Genomic DNA, 18,882 nt, shown 5'->3' with positions numbered 1-18,882 from the left:
TATTATAGTCTAAACTTATTTTCAATAAAAATTCTCTCATTATGTTTATCTTTCAGATCGAATGCTGTGCCGATTATAATCGACTTAGGACACCCTGGAGATGCCCAGGTCCTAATAAAGGAGACAACCCGGGGATGCTTGGGGACTCATTAAACCGAGCTCTCTTGGGATCTCTCCGAAACCCTAATCTAGAAAGGAAAGGAGGCACCGACCTTTCGAAGATTGAGCCCACTCGGATTTTTTTTTGTAGCCAACTCTAGAGATGCTTCCAAGAGCATGCTCTGGAGATGAACGGAGGTGCCAACCTTCCGAAGACCGAGCCTACTCGGAATTTTTCTAGTAGCCAACTCTAGAGATGCCTCCGATAGTATACTTCGAAGACGAATGGAGGAGCCGACCTCTTGAAGATCGAGCCCATTAAGATTTCCTCTGGTAGCTTGGGTAGACACTCTAGAGATGCCATGGGAAGCACACTCTCGAGATGAGAAGACCGAACCCATTTGAATTTTCTCTAGTAGCTAACTCTAAAGATGCTTCGGAGAGTATACTGAAGATCGAGCCCACTCGAATTTTCTCTAGGTAGCCAATCCCAGAGATGCCTCGAGGAGCATACTCCTGAGATAAGAAGACCGAGCCCACTCGAATTTTCTCTAGGTAGCCAATTCCAGAGATGCCTCGAGGAGCATAATACTGAGATAAGAAGACCAAGCCCACTCGAATTTTCTCTAGGCAGCCAATTCCAGAGATGCCTCGGAGAGTATACTCTCGAGATGAGAAGATCAGTAGCTGCGTTGAAGGCTTGACGTGCCAACTGAGTAGCAGAACCAGCCTTCTCGGACTTCCTCTAGAACTCTAGCATGGGGATACTTATGGGGCAAGACTCCAAAAATCTCCAACCTAAAGGCACCGACCTCCTTCTACTGAATTCACTAAAAATTCTTCAAGAACTAAACTCCAAGAAGATCAACCGAGGAGCCCAAGGCGATCTCCACAAGCAAAAGGGTCCGGTGAGACGGCCTAAACCCAAATAAAAAAATAAACAATGACAAGCAAAGGTCGAAATTAGGTACTTTAGAAAATTTCTTTGCATCTGTTATTTTTCAGTACATAAATTAATCTCGTCCGAGATCGAGCCAAAAAAGACTACAATGAAAGGTTAAGCTCAGCACGACGACCTGGACTCAAATAAAAGGGGGCCAAAAACCGAAGCCAAGAACTCGAAAAACCCTTTGCTTTCATTAAATTTGTAACCTTTTACACTAGCCCCAAAAGAGACCAAACAAAAAAAGGTACATCAAGCTAGGATCACACGAGTAAAAAGAAAAATAAGTAAAAATAATGAGGCGAAAGACCTCATTCTTCGCCCTCATCCCTATTGGCACCTTCATTGTGGCCGGCATCCCCGCCTTCACTGCCATCAGGGTTGCCACCTTCATCAGCGTAGCCATCATCAACATCGAGGATGGAGAAGTCCATCCTCGAGAAAGGCTGCTGAGCTTGAGCTTGATATGCTTCGAAGCCCTTCCCAAAAGCGTCTGCCACTTGCTTTATTTCCAATCTTCATGAAATTTATTAAAAGATATAACCAGAATAAAGTTACAATCTTATTTCAGGTTAGAGAATTGTAGTCCAAATAACAATCAAGCACTCCATGATATTTTCAAGCACAAGAAAGGGATTTTTACTTCTTCACAGGTAGATTTCTGATCTTCTCATTATAGACCTCAAACATGCTCACAGAAAGTTCATATCTGATTAAGGAGCTTCTTTCCTTAGAACACTTGAACAGTTCTCCAAAGCTTTGTAGTTAACACTCCTGTTCTCTTCAAAGAATAGAGGTGTTAACTACAAAGCTTTGGAGGAACTGTTCAAGTGTTCCAAGGAAAGAAGCTTCTTAATCAGATATGAACTTTCTGTGAGCATATTGGTTCTCTGTTGTTCCTTCCATCGTAAATGTCTTCCCACTACCTGTCTGCCCATATGCAAAAATGCACAGATTGTACCCATCTAGTACTGATTTCACTTGGCAAGGTCTCCAAAAAGACGGCCTCTGCAAAACCAACATAACAATTATTAGATCAAAACTCTAAACTGAACTGAACATTTGAAACTAAAAAGACGACCAAGGCTTTGTTTCTGGAGAAAACATGTAATTTGAAGATTTAATTTGTTATACAAAGAATCTGCCGCATGTAATTTTTCTTTCTTCTTTGTAATCTTTTTTCATACAAATAAGGAATTGAGGAATGACTATGATAACCAATCACTTCTACCAAAAACATACATGGAAACTATCTACACGAAACAGTGCACAAACCATGAGGAATCCAATAATGAATCTCAAATTGTTCCTTTTACATCTCAGGTGTCCATAGGATTTCGTGTGATTCATATGATTACTCATTATCTTAATCATCTACAGAGAAACATTACCTTGATCATCTTTAGGTCCAAAAACATGATCAAATTTAAACTGCTTCTTGGAGGAGTCTGAACAGATGAGCTGCAATTCAGTATCCTGTGATGGGTCAAGCTCTACCACAGAAGAATAACCTTTAGAGATCTCTTCCGAGCTTAATGGCCTGCATCTGCAAAAAACCCTTATGTTGCCCTTCAGCTCGATCAGTTCATTATGTAGGAGCTTCCTTTCAGCACACTCTTCTGTGTACTTCTGCTTCAAGGTTTCGCATTTAGGCTCGCACTCCTCCAGGTACTTATTCTTTAGCATTTCACAATTAGCCCGTAGTTTTACAAGTTCGTCACTCTGTTCGCGGTGTCTCTTCATCAGACTATTGTACTTAGACCCTACACAAAAGAGAGGATTAGAATTTGCTCTGATTCGTAGGTGATCATCCGAAGCTTTACCAGTCCTTCAAAAAAACGGAAAAGAAAGTGGCCGATATACCAAGAAGCTGAAGGGTAGAAGAGAGATCAGGAACAAATTCCCTTCAGAATAGGAGATGGAATGAGGCAATCATCATCCTTAAGCATCTGGAATGAGACAAGGAATTCAAGAAAAAGGACTTGAATATATAAAAGAAAAGGAAAAATGAGAAATATCTGTTCTGCTGCTCCAGTTACTAAGGAGAGCAGATCAATCACCTGGATACGGTTGCTTGATTCTTGTTCCATCTCTTTGAAGACAATTGAGGGATTCAGCTCTCAATCTGAGAGAGAGAGCAAGAAACCCAATTCACAAGTCAAAATTATAATCAGAAACGTATCTTTTCACAAGAACAACTCTTTCTCTCGAATTTTCATTTTCTAAAATCAAGCATGTGTCTTCTAGGGTTTGAACTTTTGATGTCCAGAGAAATTTTAAATATAAGAAAGAAACGACCACAAAATCCATTAAACGGAAAAACAGGTAATTTCTAGGGTTCAACCTGGAACAGATCTCAGGCAACTCAGACCTAATTTTCTTTTTAAAAATGGTGTTTTCTCGATTTGAAAGGGATGGGAGATGCATCACACCTTGATCCGGGAATCAGAGAGCGCTTCTAAGGTTCGATCTGAAAAAGATTACAAGATTCTTAGATAAATCCAAAAAAAAAAAAAAAAGACAACGAAAGAAAGGAAGGGGATTCGGGATTGAAGGATCGAAACCTTGAACTTCTTGAAGGGGTTTGGATTTCTCTTCTACTGCTTTCGGCGCTGCTTCGATCGATCGCGGGGGAGACATCGCGGGCAAAGCTCCATCGCCCATCATTGTGGCCCTAAAAAAAATCCTCGGATCTTTCCAAGGGACAGAAGAAAACCCTCCTCGGAGCTTCTGAGCGTGCGAGCGAGTGAGAGAGAGATGGCGAGAGAGTTCTAAGCACTTCTAACGGTGGTGAGGGGGGTGTTGATACCGTTTCGATTTTTGAATTTCTGATGGGAATGGACCGTTGGATTTGCGTAACGCATCGGACGACTGGGATTTCGTGTTGGTTGATTTATTTCTGGACGACGTTTCTGCTTACATCCACGAGGAGAAAGAAACGAACCTAAGCCGCAAGATCGTGACCGTCCATATGCTCAATGTCCCAAATTCCGACTGGGGTAATAATCTGTAAGTTTACAATAAACTTGATCCTAAATTTTAACTAGAATGTGGCATGAGAATACGCATAATTTTTGTTGCAAATATATATATATATATATATATATATATATATATATATATATATATATATATATATATATATATATATATATATATATATAAAAGCAAATAGGGTGAGACGATATTTTAAAAAATTTAATAAGAGATTTATTTAAATCAAAATAATAATAAATGTTATAACATAGATTTAGAAAATTCGTGCTTATGGTTAAAAAACATATGATTAGAGTTACCAGTTTTGGAAAGATAGGAGAAGCACAACTTGAAAAGGAAAGCTCTAAAAAAAAGATAAAAATGGGATGGAGATACGCAGACGATCAGACACATGCTAAAACCTTGTAGCATAAAGACATGAATAGGACTACTACGTTGGAACAATTACATTGCACTGAACAATTGGTGCAGGTGATCTTGCAAGACATTCCGTCTAGCTGGAGGGAGAAATGGTTTAAAAAAAAAACAATTCCACATACAAAAATGAACAAAAATTTCCAATCACTTGAAACGGTACCAGTCCTAATACGTTCTTCCGTTCGTCGATAATTCATTTCACATTAGTTTTCTAGATAACTGGAGATAGATTAAAGAATGCCACCGTTGAAAGAGGCCCTTGCAAATTGAAAACCAAGCTCTAGTAGTTATAACTTTATATTCTACTTGGAGTCGAGTTGGGGTGTGGAAGTGGTGGTCTGGAGAAATCCCATGTTCATATTCACAGACGTTACAGAATCATCGATTAAAGTAGTTCACACTTAGTTTCCTTCTTCCCTTTACAAATAATAAATAAATTGTGCAAACAACGAGGGAAAAAATAACAATAATCACCTGTCAAAAAATCAAAAACTATGTAACACTACATTATACAAGCAGTGATTTGGCAACCCACAGTATCATCATCCAATCTCATCTGTTACTCCTGAAGAACTTCAGACCCCAGCGGTGTGCCAATCCATCCATGATGTGGCTTGCTGGGTTCTTCTGTACTATCAATGTGGCTCGTGTTCCGGCTGCCATGTCAGCATCCTGTATTGAGCTGCTACCATCCGCTGAAGTACAAGCAGTGCCAGACACAGTATCACTACTTGAGGAGTTCTTGGCACTTGTTGGTTCCATGGCATGCGATCCTTGACTGCTGAGTGCTGGGTCCACAGTTGAGTCCAAATTGGTACTTGACGGTGTGGAGCTTCCTACAGCCTCTGATGCCCCATTAGACCCTGCAGTGCAAGCTTTTGTGGCATCTTCATTGCTTTCCAGCATGGAGGTCCCTACTGTCTCCAATGGCGCATTAGAGTCTGCAGTCACAGGATCCATGGCATCCAATGACACAGATGTTGCAGTCCCTAAATTGGATGGAAGATCTTGAGGCTGCCTCATCTCCAGGTCCTTCAGGGATTCTATGATTGCTTCCATGAACATCTGCATCCCAAGCAAAAGAAATATGAACTTCCTTTTTCAGTTAGAAGAACAAGAATCACGAAGTCCAGGGAGCCCACTGAGTAGTTGCTTATGTCATGCAGTGGCAATGACCCTTCCCCCCTCTCCTCACCCTCTTTCAATAACAACAGGCAGATTTTAGGCTGTGTCTCAGTCTCACTGTTATGAGTTGGTTTAACACCAAAACTACCACTCCAGAACCCACAAGCATTGATTGTTGAAACAAGCAAGTTGGACTACACTTGGAGGAATATTAGGTAGAAAATACACTGATTAGCTGATTATGATTTAAATGCAATGAAAAGGCTCTGAACTCTTAAGAAAAATATGGAAGATTTAGTTTCTGGCTATGGCCCATCTGAGAATGCCCTAATAAGGCCTTCCTGGATACAGCTGAATTAGCCAAAACCCAGCAGGATAGTGGAGAATTTGGGGAAAAGCCCACACCGGCCCAGATCGGGTGTTCAGATGCCCGATCCAGAGCAGCAGCACCTAGCTGGAACTCCCTGGTCCCACAGGGCCCCAAAGAGATCTCCTATGTGCTAAAAAACACATTATTACATGGACTAGTCACCAAATAGTAGCATTAACAGTAAATTACAATGCAGCTAGAAATTTGGTACTCAGAGCTTAAACATTGGATCTTAGCTAACCAACTTACCCTTTTTTCATCTTCCATGCTGCATGGTATGTCTGATAAGCTGTCAAATGAATAATCAATGAATTCTTCATCATTTGCGGATGGAATGAGCTGACCACGTTGGTAGCCATTTGAAAGGTTAGAACTATAAATTCTAGAAGAAGATGGACCAAGGTCAAATCCACTTCCATTTTCCTGCAGCCACAAACAAAAGCACATGCGGAATGAAGTTGTGTATGGATTGACCAAACAACACTTTTAGGGTGTTCTCTACCATCATTGTGACAGTTATTGGTAAAATAAGCTTCCAGCGAATAAAAAGTCATCAACATCACAAGTTGGGCATGAAGAGATTCTGTGTTAGGTGAATAATCCTTATGGAGGTAGCTTCGTTTTTTCAAACTAAATGATCTTAGTTTTGCCCTACTATGTACACACTCCGGTAGGGCAAGAACCTTCATGGTCACTACATATTTGATCACTACAGGTAATGAAGAAAACTGGTTCCCTTGAGATTTATTGTATTTTTTTGCATCTTTTGTAAAGGCAATCATATTGCGGGTTTTAGAGTAACATTTCGGATATGAATGGTGTCTAGTGGTCCTATTTTAGGTATTTATTGGATTGGGGTCTGAAAGTCATCAAATATTGAAGATTTGACTTTCATAGTTAAGGTGTGTTTTATATGGGGTTCCTTGGGAATCCAAATCTTAGCATTACAGGAAAGGTTTCTGGGTGTCCAAACTTAGGTTACTTGCTTATTAGGTGCCCTGCATGACATGTAAAACAAGTCATGGAAAGACTGGGTCTCTATAGGCTGGCCGCTAGAAAGGGAGTCTAGGCTGGTTTTTCATGTAAAAGAAATTGACAATTTGAGGCCAAGTTTGTCTCTAATTCTCTCTTACCCCCTTCTTCTTTCACTTACTTTATGAATTATATTACCCCTTCGCAGCTCAGCAGTTTTCTTGCAGTTATGCCATGATATTCTTAGATCAATTTCCTGCAATGTCTGTGTTAACTTTCTTCATAGCACGCATCTTTTTTTAATTATCCGAAATTTTGTATGTATCTTTGTCAATCACCGGATCAACCCTAGATTCATTTAGATAGGACTCATTTTTCTCTTAAAAACCACAAAAGGAAAAGTCCTGACACTTATGATTTATACACTTGATAAAAACAATGTTCATTGTTCCATTTTTGTAACAGGACAGTAAGGTGACTTCCTGACACAAACCCCAGTTTAAAACCTTTAAGTTCACCATCATTTTGAAGCAAACCCCAAACGGTTTCGGATCACTTTTTACACTAATAAGAATAAAAGAAGAATAAAAAGCTGACTAGTCAAACCAAATAAGATGCATAACTTGTTTATTTTTGTTCTCTTCATTCCTTTATTACATTTGATTCTTTGGTCATGCTAGACATTACTCCTCCATCTTCCCTTTGGTCACTCCTTTACCTCTTTCTCCTCCTCTTTTATTTCCCCCCATAGGCAAGCCAAGGGCCTAGACTGGTAGTAGTTATATTGGATGACAATAGCAAGGAATCATATCATAATTTGTATTTTGTAACCCATCTGCGCCAATGATTTTCTCCTATAACTGTGGAATTTCTGTTGTGAAGATGTATCCACATACTACTCCATGTCTCCATGAAATAACAAGAGAAATCTTGTTTGAACAACAGATGACACAGGCTTACATTAGGCTCTCTACTTGATAAATTGGACTGTTGGGACCTTGAAAAGGCCTTACCTCAATAAGACAGAAGAGGAAGATAGATACGGACTTGAAGCATTCCGGTCCTCAGAAAACATTTGTGAGAGAGAAGAGAGAGAGAGAGAGAGAGAGAGAGATTCTTATTTTAATTTGTACTTTCACATTATAATTACAAGGTTCTATTTTTCCCTTTACCATTGTTTTTCCTTGTATTCTTGTTTTTTTATTCTCTTTTAAAAAAATTGATTTCTTAACCTATTTTGTAGACACTTATATTATTATGCCTTGCTTTTTTCTGCTTAAATTGAATGGCCTGAAATAATTAATTCAAATATTTTACCTGTTAAATGTTTTCAGCCACTGTTCTTTATGCTTATTTTATTCTGGATAACACTGATCCTACAAATTATTATATTTATAATATAATTCCATGAACTGATTTTTTATTCCTTGAAGTAGCTTATAACTTGATAAACCTTTTAGCTTCAGGCATAATTCTACAATGTATAACCATATGTCAAGATTTTTTTTTTCTTATTATAGTGAGATTTTAAATAGGAACAAGTGACTGAATGTTAAAAACTAACAAAAGAGATCTAATCTGAATATACAATTATTTATACGAACCTATGAATATCTTTACATGAATAGTTTGAAAAAGAAAACAAAGCTGGATGGTCCCAGCATCCAAATGGAAGGCAGAAGAGTGCAAACGTCTACTTGAAATACTGTCTGAGTATCAAACCAAGAGCTAGAATATTACATAAACTGGGAGGACAAAGAGTCAAAAAAAAAAAAAATTGTGCCTTGTTGTCTGACTTCAATGACCAAGAAAATATGGTTGTAATTGATGAAGATGATGCATTTTAGCAAGTTGTAATTGTGAAAAGAAAAGGCAAATTTATAATAACAGATGTAGGAATTTTTTAGTAGGAAGACACTCACAAAATAGGCCAAATTCAATAATTAAGAAAGGTGAAACAAAACTACCAAAGCTAAACAAATGTAGAAACCGTAAGATTATGTAATAGTAGAAGACAGTATAGAAGGAGACATGCATGAGCAAGGTTCGCTGTACCGGTCGGTACCGAGCGTACCGTACCCGTACCGATGAGTACCGGTATCGGTACACCAATGTCGGTACCGAGCGTACGGTACCGTACCGACACTCGGTACACCTATACTAATGCGGCACCGGTACGGGGTTCGGTACCGGTATGGCGAACCTTGTGCATGAGTGAGTGAGTGAGTGAGTGAGTGAGAGAGAGAGAGAGCGAGAGAGATTAGATTGAGAGCTTTAAACAAAGATAGAGGAGAACAAAAGAAGAATGTGGTTAGCTTTCTTTTGTTTTCCTTTGTCAAAAATACAGCTTGAACGTTTCTTTTTCAGCTCTACAAAGTCCTCTGTTTATTAATTCAGTCAGTTTCCCATGTTTCCTAACTTGAATCTTGCCAGAGCATAATTACTAATTATTCTCCTACATTACTTCTTGAAATATTTTTCAAAATACAAATTTGGATTACCAATGAAACCTGAAAGAGAGAGGCATATAAAGCTTTCCAAACTAAATCTTAATGTCTTTAGGACTTCTATTAACCAAAATATAGAATTACGATAACTAGATACTAATCCTGCTCAAAGTAGAATGCTAAACAAAATTAAGCCTTATTGTCTTTAAGACTTCTATAAACCAAAATATAACTGAATTACATTATTCAAGTAGCAGTCCTACTCAAAATAGGATGCTAACTAACACTAAAATTACATAAAAAGGATCTGTAAATACAAAAAGTTTTAAAGATGAACTAGTTTTTTCTCCCAATTATCAGAGAAGTTTGATCAATATCATAAGATCATTATTGGATTTTCCAGAGAAAAGACAAAAGAATGTTGCATAATTAAAGCAATGAAGTGATTACGCATCCAAATTATTAATCAATAGCATCATCAATCAGTTTGTTTGTGCACCTGGAAAGCCACTCCAATATGCTGTGGTTCATATCCTAAAATATCTAGCAAGAGCTTCAAGCAGATGTTATGTATAGGTGGAATATTTAGCAAGAGATTCGGTTTGGTACAGTATGGAACACCTCTATGCCAAATAGCTTTCTAACCATTTTTCTCAATTTTTATCTCGGTACGCCTCAGTATAGACCAGTACGCATCTCTACAAACGATACCGACTTGAAGGTGTGTTTTATACTGATTTTCTCCCAGTATGGTACGGTACGTCCTGTATTGGATGGTATGGAGCAGTACGGCAGACCTTGTTCCCAAATAATCATGAGATAAAACAAATTTAAAGTCATATGTTGCAATTGAATGGCATGCAGAATGAAATGGACAGCAATTATTTACTATCCACATAGAGCAAAATTGAGAAATCTTAAGCACTATATTGGAAGAAACAGAGCGCCATTCAAAGAAGAAATGAAAGATATTAAACACAATATACGGATAATCAAGCACACATAAAATAACTAGAAGATACCTCAGCTCTGAAAAGTTTATCTTGGGAGGATATATCAGTTGGGACCTGCAGAGTAGTCCAGAGATGCACAATATTAACGTGAGTTCAAAAGTACTCGCTCAAACACACATTATAAAGTTTTGGTTGGTGTTCTATATTTTTACATCAAAAAGAACTTGGAGGAGAATAAAAGGGAGTTCTTCAAAAGAGTATGGCCAAAGTTCAAAGTACCCAATCAAGATTAACACCTTAACATGCAGAACATCATAACCATCCATGCATAGAAGTAACAGCTTTCAATGGGTAAAGTAATAACTTTCAATGTGTAAATATACTATAGGCATTCCGTAACTCCAAACATGTAGCACATGTAAGTAGAGCCATGAGTAATCAGAAATATATGCACAAACCACTGGAATAGAATATGTTGAACTCAAAAAGGATTCTGCACCGTCAGTTCAGTATGATATCCAGCAAGCCTTAAAAATTTGGGATGACTCCTTGATTCACCATTCTTTCTTATTTAAAGGCTATACTTGCTACTGAGTTTCTTGACACTATAAACCTTGAAACACCTGACTTATTCTAATGCTGATAATTGAAACAGTTCATATGGAATTATGGATGGTCATAAGGATCTTATGAAACATAAGTTTTCATCAGCCAACAGTTGGAAAATAAAAACATCACATAAAACTGAAATAGTCGTGTAACTTACATAGTGACGGACTTAAGGATACAATAAACCAAGAAAATTTTCATCATTTTAAGAATTGGCAATGGAAAGCAGCATCAGACTTCCAACTTGCCATGTGAGATAAATCAACCAACAGGAGTTTTCTACGACTCAAAATGTAAATTAACCAGGTGGGTTTGAAAGTTTGTTTAACCAGAGAAAGACCCATCTAGCAAAGGAGTATTTATATGTATTACTAAGCAAACCAGACTTTACTCCTTTTTCCCCAAAAAGTAAGAAAATAGTTTTTTTTTTGGATCAAGTTCCTTGGTACTTTTTTACTGGATTTTTAAAATTAGTTTCTTAGTGGCTCTAGCTAAAGTTGTTAAGAGTTCTGTCTTCCTGTTTTTTTCTTATGCAAGAGGCAAAAATATGGCAACACTCATTTGGTGGTCCCAAGCATAACTGCACAGGAGGATAAGCTACTTGATTTTCTGTTTAAGCCAAATATCTGGAAATGGATTTTATCCAAGTTTTAAAATTTTTTGGTCAGAATCGAAATAAAGAGATAATTCCTCTCAGCGACATATGTAGTTGAGTCTAAATAACAGCTTTCAATGCTCATTGAAGAAATGGGCGAGAAGGCATATTTAGGTTGACTTTTGTTCAAGATTAGGATAAGCCTGGTAGATTCACAAGTTTAACCCATGCAAAGAAGATTACTTGTTGTCATCTTCCTTTAGGGGTTATCTCTGGAATGATGGGATAAGCAACTGTTAGGCCTGGTAAAGTAGAAACCCCATCTTTGACACGGAAGCTTGGGCCAATATTACCATTTTGGTAGTTGTTTTCCTAAGAGTGTTATCTTAGATTGAGCACAGAGGTCGTTGCCCCAAAGATGCATAAAGGCCATTATTGTTTCTCATATGGAATGCAAATCAGGTATGACTACTTGGATCTATAATAAGGTTTGTCATCTGAAAAAGATTCCTAATTCATGGGCATTGAACTATCTACGTCATTTGTTAACCTCTAAAGCATAGACCAAACTATCTAGTATTGGCTTTTATTATTTAACCCGTATTCATATTGGTTCTAATTAGCCAGATATTGTTCCGAAATTAAAAATTTGTCAGTTCAAAGCAAAAACACCAGCCATGAAAATACTGTCAATTGTCAATGTTGAGAACTGGAATTAAATATAGAAGTAAACCTAGGATATGACAAAGATGTCAAAGGCTCAAGGCGCACAAAGGCGCCAATGTCTATGGGAGTCTAGGCGCAAGGCACAAAGCAAGGTGCTTACCTTACAAAGCAAGGTGCAAAGATACCAATATATTTATAAAAATATCAATATCAAAGTCTCTTGAAGTACAAAGTTGCAAAAGACTCTAGATGCATAAAGGTGCCAAGATCTCTTGGAGCCTACGCGCCTTGACGAAGCAAGGCACAAATATAGCAATATACATACAAAAAATATCAATATCAAGGTCCCTTGAAGCCTAGGCACAAAAAGCAATGCAAGGTATGCACCTTGATGAAGCGAGAAAGAAGAAAGGCAGGGGAAAAAGGAAGAGCAACAATAGCAACAGCTATTTCTGCTTCTGTTCTAGATGGAGGCCTGCAACTGCAGTTGCAGCAATAGCTGACACAGGAGGAGGAGGAAGAGGGACAGCAGAGCAACAGTAGCAACAGCTCTGGCTGCAGGAAAGGGACGAAGAATAAAAAGAAGGAGAAGGAGAAGGAGGAGGAGGAGGAACAGCAGCACTGGCAGTAGTAGAAGAAGCTCCAGCAGCAGGGTAAGGGAGGAGAAGGAAGAACAAGAAGAGGAGGAAGACCGGCAGTAGGGCGGCAGTGGCAGCAACTCCAGCAGTAGGAAGGGGAAGGAGACGGAATAGCAGCACTAGCAGCAGGGCAGCAATAGCAACAACTCCAACAGCAAGGAGAGAGAGGAGGGGGAGGAAGAAAAAGGAGGACAAGGAGAAAGAGGAGAAGAAGAATTAGCATAAAGAGAGAGAGATCTGTTGGAAGAGAAGTCAGAAACCTGGATCCGTTGAAGGATAAGTCGGAGTCCTCCCAATCATTGGCTGGTTCCTCTTAATCATGACTTCAGATCCCTAAACCAATTCCTTTTCCCCATTTGGCTGATCATCATCATCAAATGTGGATGAAATTCCATGGCTAACACTGGAAGACGATGCCTCTCAAACGCACCATATCCATATCTCTATTTGCATGGATCATAGGCTGCCTGCGATTGTAGGTAATAGAATCCAATATGCGACTCAAAACCTGATACATCTATGCATCCTGCTCCACATGCAAGGTTATCTGTAGCTGCATCGTATCCTCCTAAATGACCTCGAGGAACCCGTCTCCTACATGCAGTCATATCCTTGTAGAATCTACCAAATCATGTACTATGATCGCTATCCTGTGTAACATGTGTAAACTACGACTCACCGGTAAATCGAAGACCACTCTGCAATTGCGGCTGTCTCATAAACGGTGGTCTCATGTCTTCTACTCGCTCTCCGACCAGCAAATCCATGGCCACCAGAACTGTCATTTATATATTTTTAATAATTTTTAATTAAAATATATATTTAAATACCATAAATTCAAAAGAAATATGTTTTACTTCTGAAAGTACTTCTGAAATGTATTACGTACTGCTAATTTTTCATAATTTTTAGAATTAATTATATATTTTTAATTATTTTTTAAATTTAAAAATAATTTTTAAATATAAATATTTTAAAAAATTAATTTGAGCTTAGATCCATATAGAACCTGATTATGGATGCTACATATATTTTTCTAAGCTCATACGCATGCATCAAAGGCTACTTATTCCTCAATTTTTTTCAAATTTAGGCCTAAGCCAATATGCGCATGACTGCATCAAAACTTAAATAAATGGATACCAAATTTAGCTAGAGAGTAGCTTGCATGCTCCTAAATATGCTTTTAATTTTATATTTTTAAATTTTTTTAGTACTATTTTTAATCTAAAAAAATATTTTAAAAATTTTTATGTCATCATGTAAATCATCCATAGATCTACAACATGTCATAAAATAAAGCCAAAATCAAAAAAATTTAGTATAATCTCTCCTTATTTTGCAAATTTCAAGATATTTTTTAACGTCGAAAACAAAGAAATGAGATGGAGAGAGGAAGCATACCTTATTTAGGATTGGATTCTCCTTCAATTCACTATGAGGAAGGAAACGTATTCGGATAGGTTGGGAAGGCTTGAAAAACTTCTCAGGCACTCCCGACCAGTCTTTAAAACAAAAGAGAGGGGGTGGAGGGCGGTGCGGAACTGGTTCGACTCGGTGTGAACCGGACGGTTCACACCAGTACAGCATGGAACCGGCCGGTTCGGACTAAGTCCAGACAGTTTGCAACCGGTTCCAGCCCGCTGTGACTGGTTCCTACCGGTTCGAGACCGGTTCCTATGCGTTCGAGACCGGTTCCTATGCGTTCAGGACCGATTTCGGCCGGTTCGAAATTGGATCCAAAAAAAAAAAGATGAACCAATCCAATCCCCCACTGGATCGCCTCAATACGGGCCGAACTGCTTGACCTTGTCTCCGACTAATCTTGTATCTTTGGGTGCAGAATTGTTCAAGCACTTTGACTTTGCTTTACCATTAAAATTCTCTATAAATAAAAATAACTTTCTTTACAGATTATTGCTTAGGAAATTGTGAAGAGGTCTTCAATGTTTGGTCAACATTCAATCATTCTTTCAGTGTTTTACAATATCTAAAAGCTAAAATGGATAATTAGAACCTTGTGAGTCAGATGGTTTGCATGTCCTAAACATCCATCATCCCTTGAATATTGCTACCACTGAACTATCCATCACCTTTTAGCTATCACCTATTCAATGACCCAACATGCAATATTGCCCAGAAATTCACCATTCTCATTTTCTCAATTCAGCTGGCACGCTTCCTCACCATTTCTCTGACTTTCCTTCCTTTACTATTCTTTCACATATTTCTTCCTTTTTCCATTTCACATGTACCTATATTTTCATTTACTCTTTTTTGAAGTCACAATACTTGTGAAAATTAAAAGACTTTAGAGTTTAGACTAGGGATTGGCAAATCGTGCCAAACCAACCGGTTCAAAGCGTACCTAACCAAACCAGTCGATAAACAAATTGATTCATGGGCTCGAAACTGTTTATATTATAAAGCCAAGAGATCGACCCAAGAGTCCCTTCACTTTGAAACCATCGGCGCCGAAGGATCTGTTCGCATAGAAAGGTTCGAAGCTAAAGCCCCTTTCGAAACCCTCCAGCCCCCATCCACCTTTAAGACCCTCCCTCTCTCTCCCCCTCGCTCTCGGTCTTTGTCGCCGGCCTCCATCCCCCTTTGAAGCTCTCAGGAGGCCTTGGCCCCTCTTCTCTCTCTTTCCCTCCCCCCCTCTCTCTCCTTCATCCTCTCCCCCATGCTGGAAGCTCTCTTCGAAAAGCGGGAGGCCCTATTTGAAGCTCCAAAGAAAAGTTCGAAGATGAAAGCCCCCTTCGAAACCCTCCAGCCTCCGTCCCCCTTCGAAACCCTCCAAGTCTATCTCGCTCCCTCTCCCTCTCTCTCTCAGTGTTTGTCGTCAGCCTCCATCCCCCTTCAAAGCACCCCAGAGCAAGGTCCGCCGTACCGGTACTGGTCGGCGTACCGGTGGCGGCCCGGACCGATACGAAGCCGGTTCCGTACCGGTGGCGTACCGGTCCGAACCGATGGCGTACCGGTCCGAACCGGTCTCGTACCGGTCCGAACAGGTCCGTACCGGTCCGAACCGGTCCCGTACCGGCTCTTCAACAATAAACTACCGGTACCGGATTCCACGCTGATCCGATATCGGTCCCAGGCCGGACCGGTACGGCAGACCATGCCCCAGAGGCCTTGGCCTCTCTCTCTTTTTTCCTCTCCCACCTTTCCCTCTCCCTCCCACACTCTCTTCCTCCCTCTCCCCCTCCCCCTCCCTCTCCCTATTCCAGCCAAGGGTGGCAATGCCTAACCGTTTAAGCTATTTAACTTGATTCAAGCCGTTGTAGCTCCGCTTGGATTACTTGTTTAATAAAATGAACACATTTGGGTTTAGATTTTTGACTCATTTAATAAACAGGTCGGATTCAAGTTGACAAGTTTTTGACCTACCTTGGATCCGATCTGACCCTTGTTATCCCTAGTTTCAGCATGCTTTGAAATGGCACGATACAAATCCGTACTGTACCGAACCAGTCGCTGAACGATAATAGCCTTAGTATTAGTTCGACGAACATTGGTTTCTACCTTTACGGATTGAAAATTAAGGATGCATCAAAGATCAAATCTATATCCATTCATGACCTTAAAGTTAATTTCCAAGTTTAGCGGTCAAGGTACACATCATAAAAGATTTTTAGATGTTTAGAAGCACGTGCTCGAAATCTAATGATGGAGTTCTGAGTGAAGGGATATATGCTGCCTTAGCAATCAAAAGAAGTTGCACAAATTCTTTAGTTGAAACAACCAGATGAAGTTGCTTTGAATCATTGATAAGTACTAGACTAAGGTAAATTGTATATATATCATTGATATGTGCTATCCCAGGTCCAATCATCTAATATATCTACTTCATGACTTCTTTTGGATGAGTCCTAAAAAATAAGTATCTGCAGAAACCCGGAATTTTTTATTTAAAATTTCAGTCAATTGCTAGGTAAAATGCCCACAAACAATTGCTATGAAACTAATACTGCAACTTATAATGTTCATATGCATTTATGCCAAATAAAGAGATGAAAAAGCCATATAACTGTCACTGGTCTCTTGGAGATCATCATCAAACTGCAACAACAAAGATGGATATTAATTATGATAATATTTCAGACCTCTGTTCGACTCATAGGCCTCCTAGATCGAAGTTGGGTAATAGCATCTTCTGTACTGCCAGTTGCGAGTTCTGCAGCCACAGACAGAGAGTGAAACGGGTATAATGAAACAAATTCAAATAAAATCCTCATAGCAATCATTGTTGGAAAAACAGCTTCATCATGATCGAGGCACAGTGTTCACAAGTCTTGCCTGGAAGTGGTACAGCAAAATTGTGGTTTCGATATTCTGCTTCATGTATGTTATGCCAATTATCCTGTAGTTGAATTCCATGTAGAAATTAGAACAAATTTATAAAGCATATATCCAACAAACAAAAACATCTAGAGTCTAAATTTTCTTTACCTGGTCAAAATAATCATGCATTGTGCGAAAATATTGTTCATCCGAAGCATCCTCTGGAGGATTTAATACATTATGGAAGAAAATGGTTATTGAATCAAAGTAGAACTGCGGGCGTGGAGAATTGTGATCCCCATCAAATTTAATAATGTTTTTGTCTCCCTGCAAGTTTGTAAGTTTAGTGACATATGAAGATTAACAAGTGGATATTATTTTAAATTGATCATATCCACTAATAATCCATTAATAATCCAAAACAAAAGTAAAACTAGTGCATCCTATATTTTAATGCAAATTTTCAAGCACAAGTAAAGCACTCTGATTTTTTAAGAAAGATTAAGATGACAATGCTCATTTTGTGTTACATATGGTGCTTTTTGTTCTTTCTAATGATTTATGAAATATAATCATGTCAAACAAAATATGCAAGCCATGTCATTACCTCACCTCTAATGTCAATGCAGCACAACAAAGTCTCAACTGACTTCAATTTTACAAGATTGTCAGTAATGTCAAGATGATGATTGCAGACAGTGACATATAGGTTGTATTTGCCCTTCAAATTCAGTTGTTTCAGTTCACTAATTGCTGCTCTCAACTCTAAATGATATGAGATAATATCTAGACTCAAAATCTATAGTATTTGACATAAATCTTAGTCTCTTGGAAGGCCAAAATTTTGATTACAAAAAATCTTGATTAGGGTTTATTCCAATGGCCGTACCTCTTTGCCATAGCAACTAGAGATTCTGGGTTCCAATCTTAGGTAGTGCTTGGGCTCCACCATGGTACGATGTACCAGCCCATACCGGACGGTACGGAGTGTACCGTACCATACTGGTTCAATACCGGTATCCAGTACGGGTGACATACTGATGCTCGATACACCAAAAAACCCCTGTACCGACACTATGTTAGTGTGGCACTGGTACAGGGTCCGCTACCGAGACGGCGAACCTTGGGCTCCACTGAACCTGTAGGTGTTAACGATAATGACGAAGTCATTGTCAGTGTTAGTTGCCTATCTACGTCCATGGCCCAACATAAGTAGACAGCTAAAAGTCAATTAAACGTCTCAACATCTTACAGTGAATCAAATTTTGCCCATCCACCTAAACTCAGCAATGAGACTATAGTTGACTTGTTGTGACCCATTATGCAGTTGTAGCTCCTCTTGCTGTCTCTCTTTAAGTATCCTTAATTCCATTGATAGTCAAATAAGATTAAGATCACTAGCGAAAACTTCATGTTGAAATTATTAGGTAATTTGTCTTGAATAAAAGCCAATTGCAAAAGGACACATAGTCACATACATTTAGCTCCAATTACATTTACAAATAATCGTTCTTTTCTTTATGTTTGACTAAATTGATGGTGGATCCACTCACATTTTTAGTGCAGTAGTAAATATGTTAACAAGAAATTTCTACTTTAAACTTTTAAGATCAGATATTTGATTAGAACAATAAAACTATCTATAACCTTTTAAAGGATAAGAAACTGAATTGATAAAATGGAATTATGACAAATATGTAAACATTAAGTAGAGAGGAAAACATAATAGAAGACAAAAAAGAGGTTTTCAAGAAAATGATAGATTAA

General features: G+C 38.7%; 1 protein-coding gene and 1 long non-coding RNA gene across 7 annotated transcripts in view; both read right to left on the bottom strand.

Moving 5' to 3' along the window:
* Positions 1–1,075: 1,075 nt before the first annotated feature.
* Positions 1,076–4,127, bottom strand: LOC103712342. Of its 6 annotated transcripts, XR_003386653.2 has the most exons (6): positions 3,607–4,127; positions 3,475–3,512; positions 3,103–3,167; positions 2,906–2,991; positions 2,434–2,805; positions 1,076–2,050 (listed from the first exon to the last, which is right to left on the bottom strand). It is a non-coding gene; the product is annotated as an uncharacterized LOC103712342 (long non-coding RNA). The 6 variants fall into 6 exon arrangements; XR_003386652.2 differs by having other exon boundaries at positions 2,434–2,991; XR_005506943.1 differs by having other exon boundaries at positions 2,906–3,512.
* A 666-nt stretch (positions 4,128–4,793) lies between these two features.
* LOC103712341 overlaps positions 4,794–18,882 on the bottom strand; it is a 54,186-nt gene continuing 40,097 nt past the window's right edge. Inside the window, exons 9-14 of the mRNA XM_008798835.4 lie at positions 17,284–17,442; positions 17,131–17,194; positions 16,938–17,008; positions 10,393–10,437; positions 6,201–6,374; positions 4,794–5,521 (exon numbers count right to left, since the gene is read on the bottom strand). Coding sequence (XP_008797057.2) covers positions 5,009–5,521; positions 6,201–6,374; positions 10,393–10,437; positions 16,938–17,008; positions 17,131–17,194; positions 17,284–17,442 — 1,026 coding nt within the window. The 3' untranslated portion in view covers positions 4,794–5,008. The remainder of the gene's footprint in view (positions 5,522–6,200; positions 6,375–10,392; positions 10,438–16,937; positions 17,009–17,130; positions 17,195–17,283; positions 17,443–18,882) is intronic.

Source organism: Phoenix dactylifera, unplaced genomic scaffold (assembly GCF_009389715.1).
Source record: "Phoenix dactylifera cultivar Barhee BC4 unplaced genomic scaffold, palm_55x_up_171113_PBpolish2nd_filt_p 000026F, whole genome shotgun sequence".
In the NCBI taxonomy this organism is placed as follows: domain Eukaryota; kingdom Viridiplantae; phylum Streptophyta; class Magnoliopsida; order Arecales; family Arecaceae; genus Phoenix; species Phoenix dactylifera.
The sequence above is the reverse complement of the archived record's forward strand: the minus strand, read 5'-3'. Positions and strand labels throughout refer to the sequence as shown.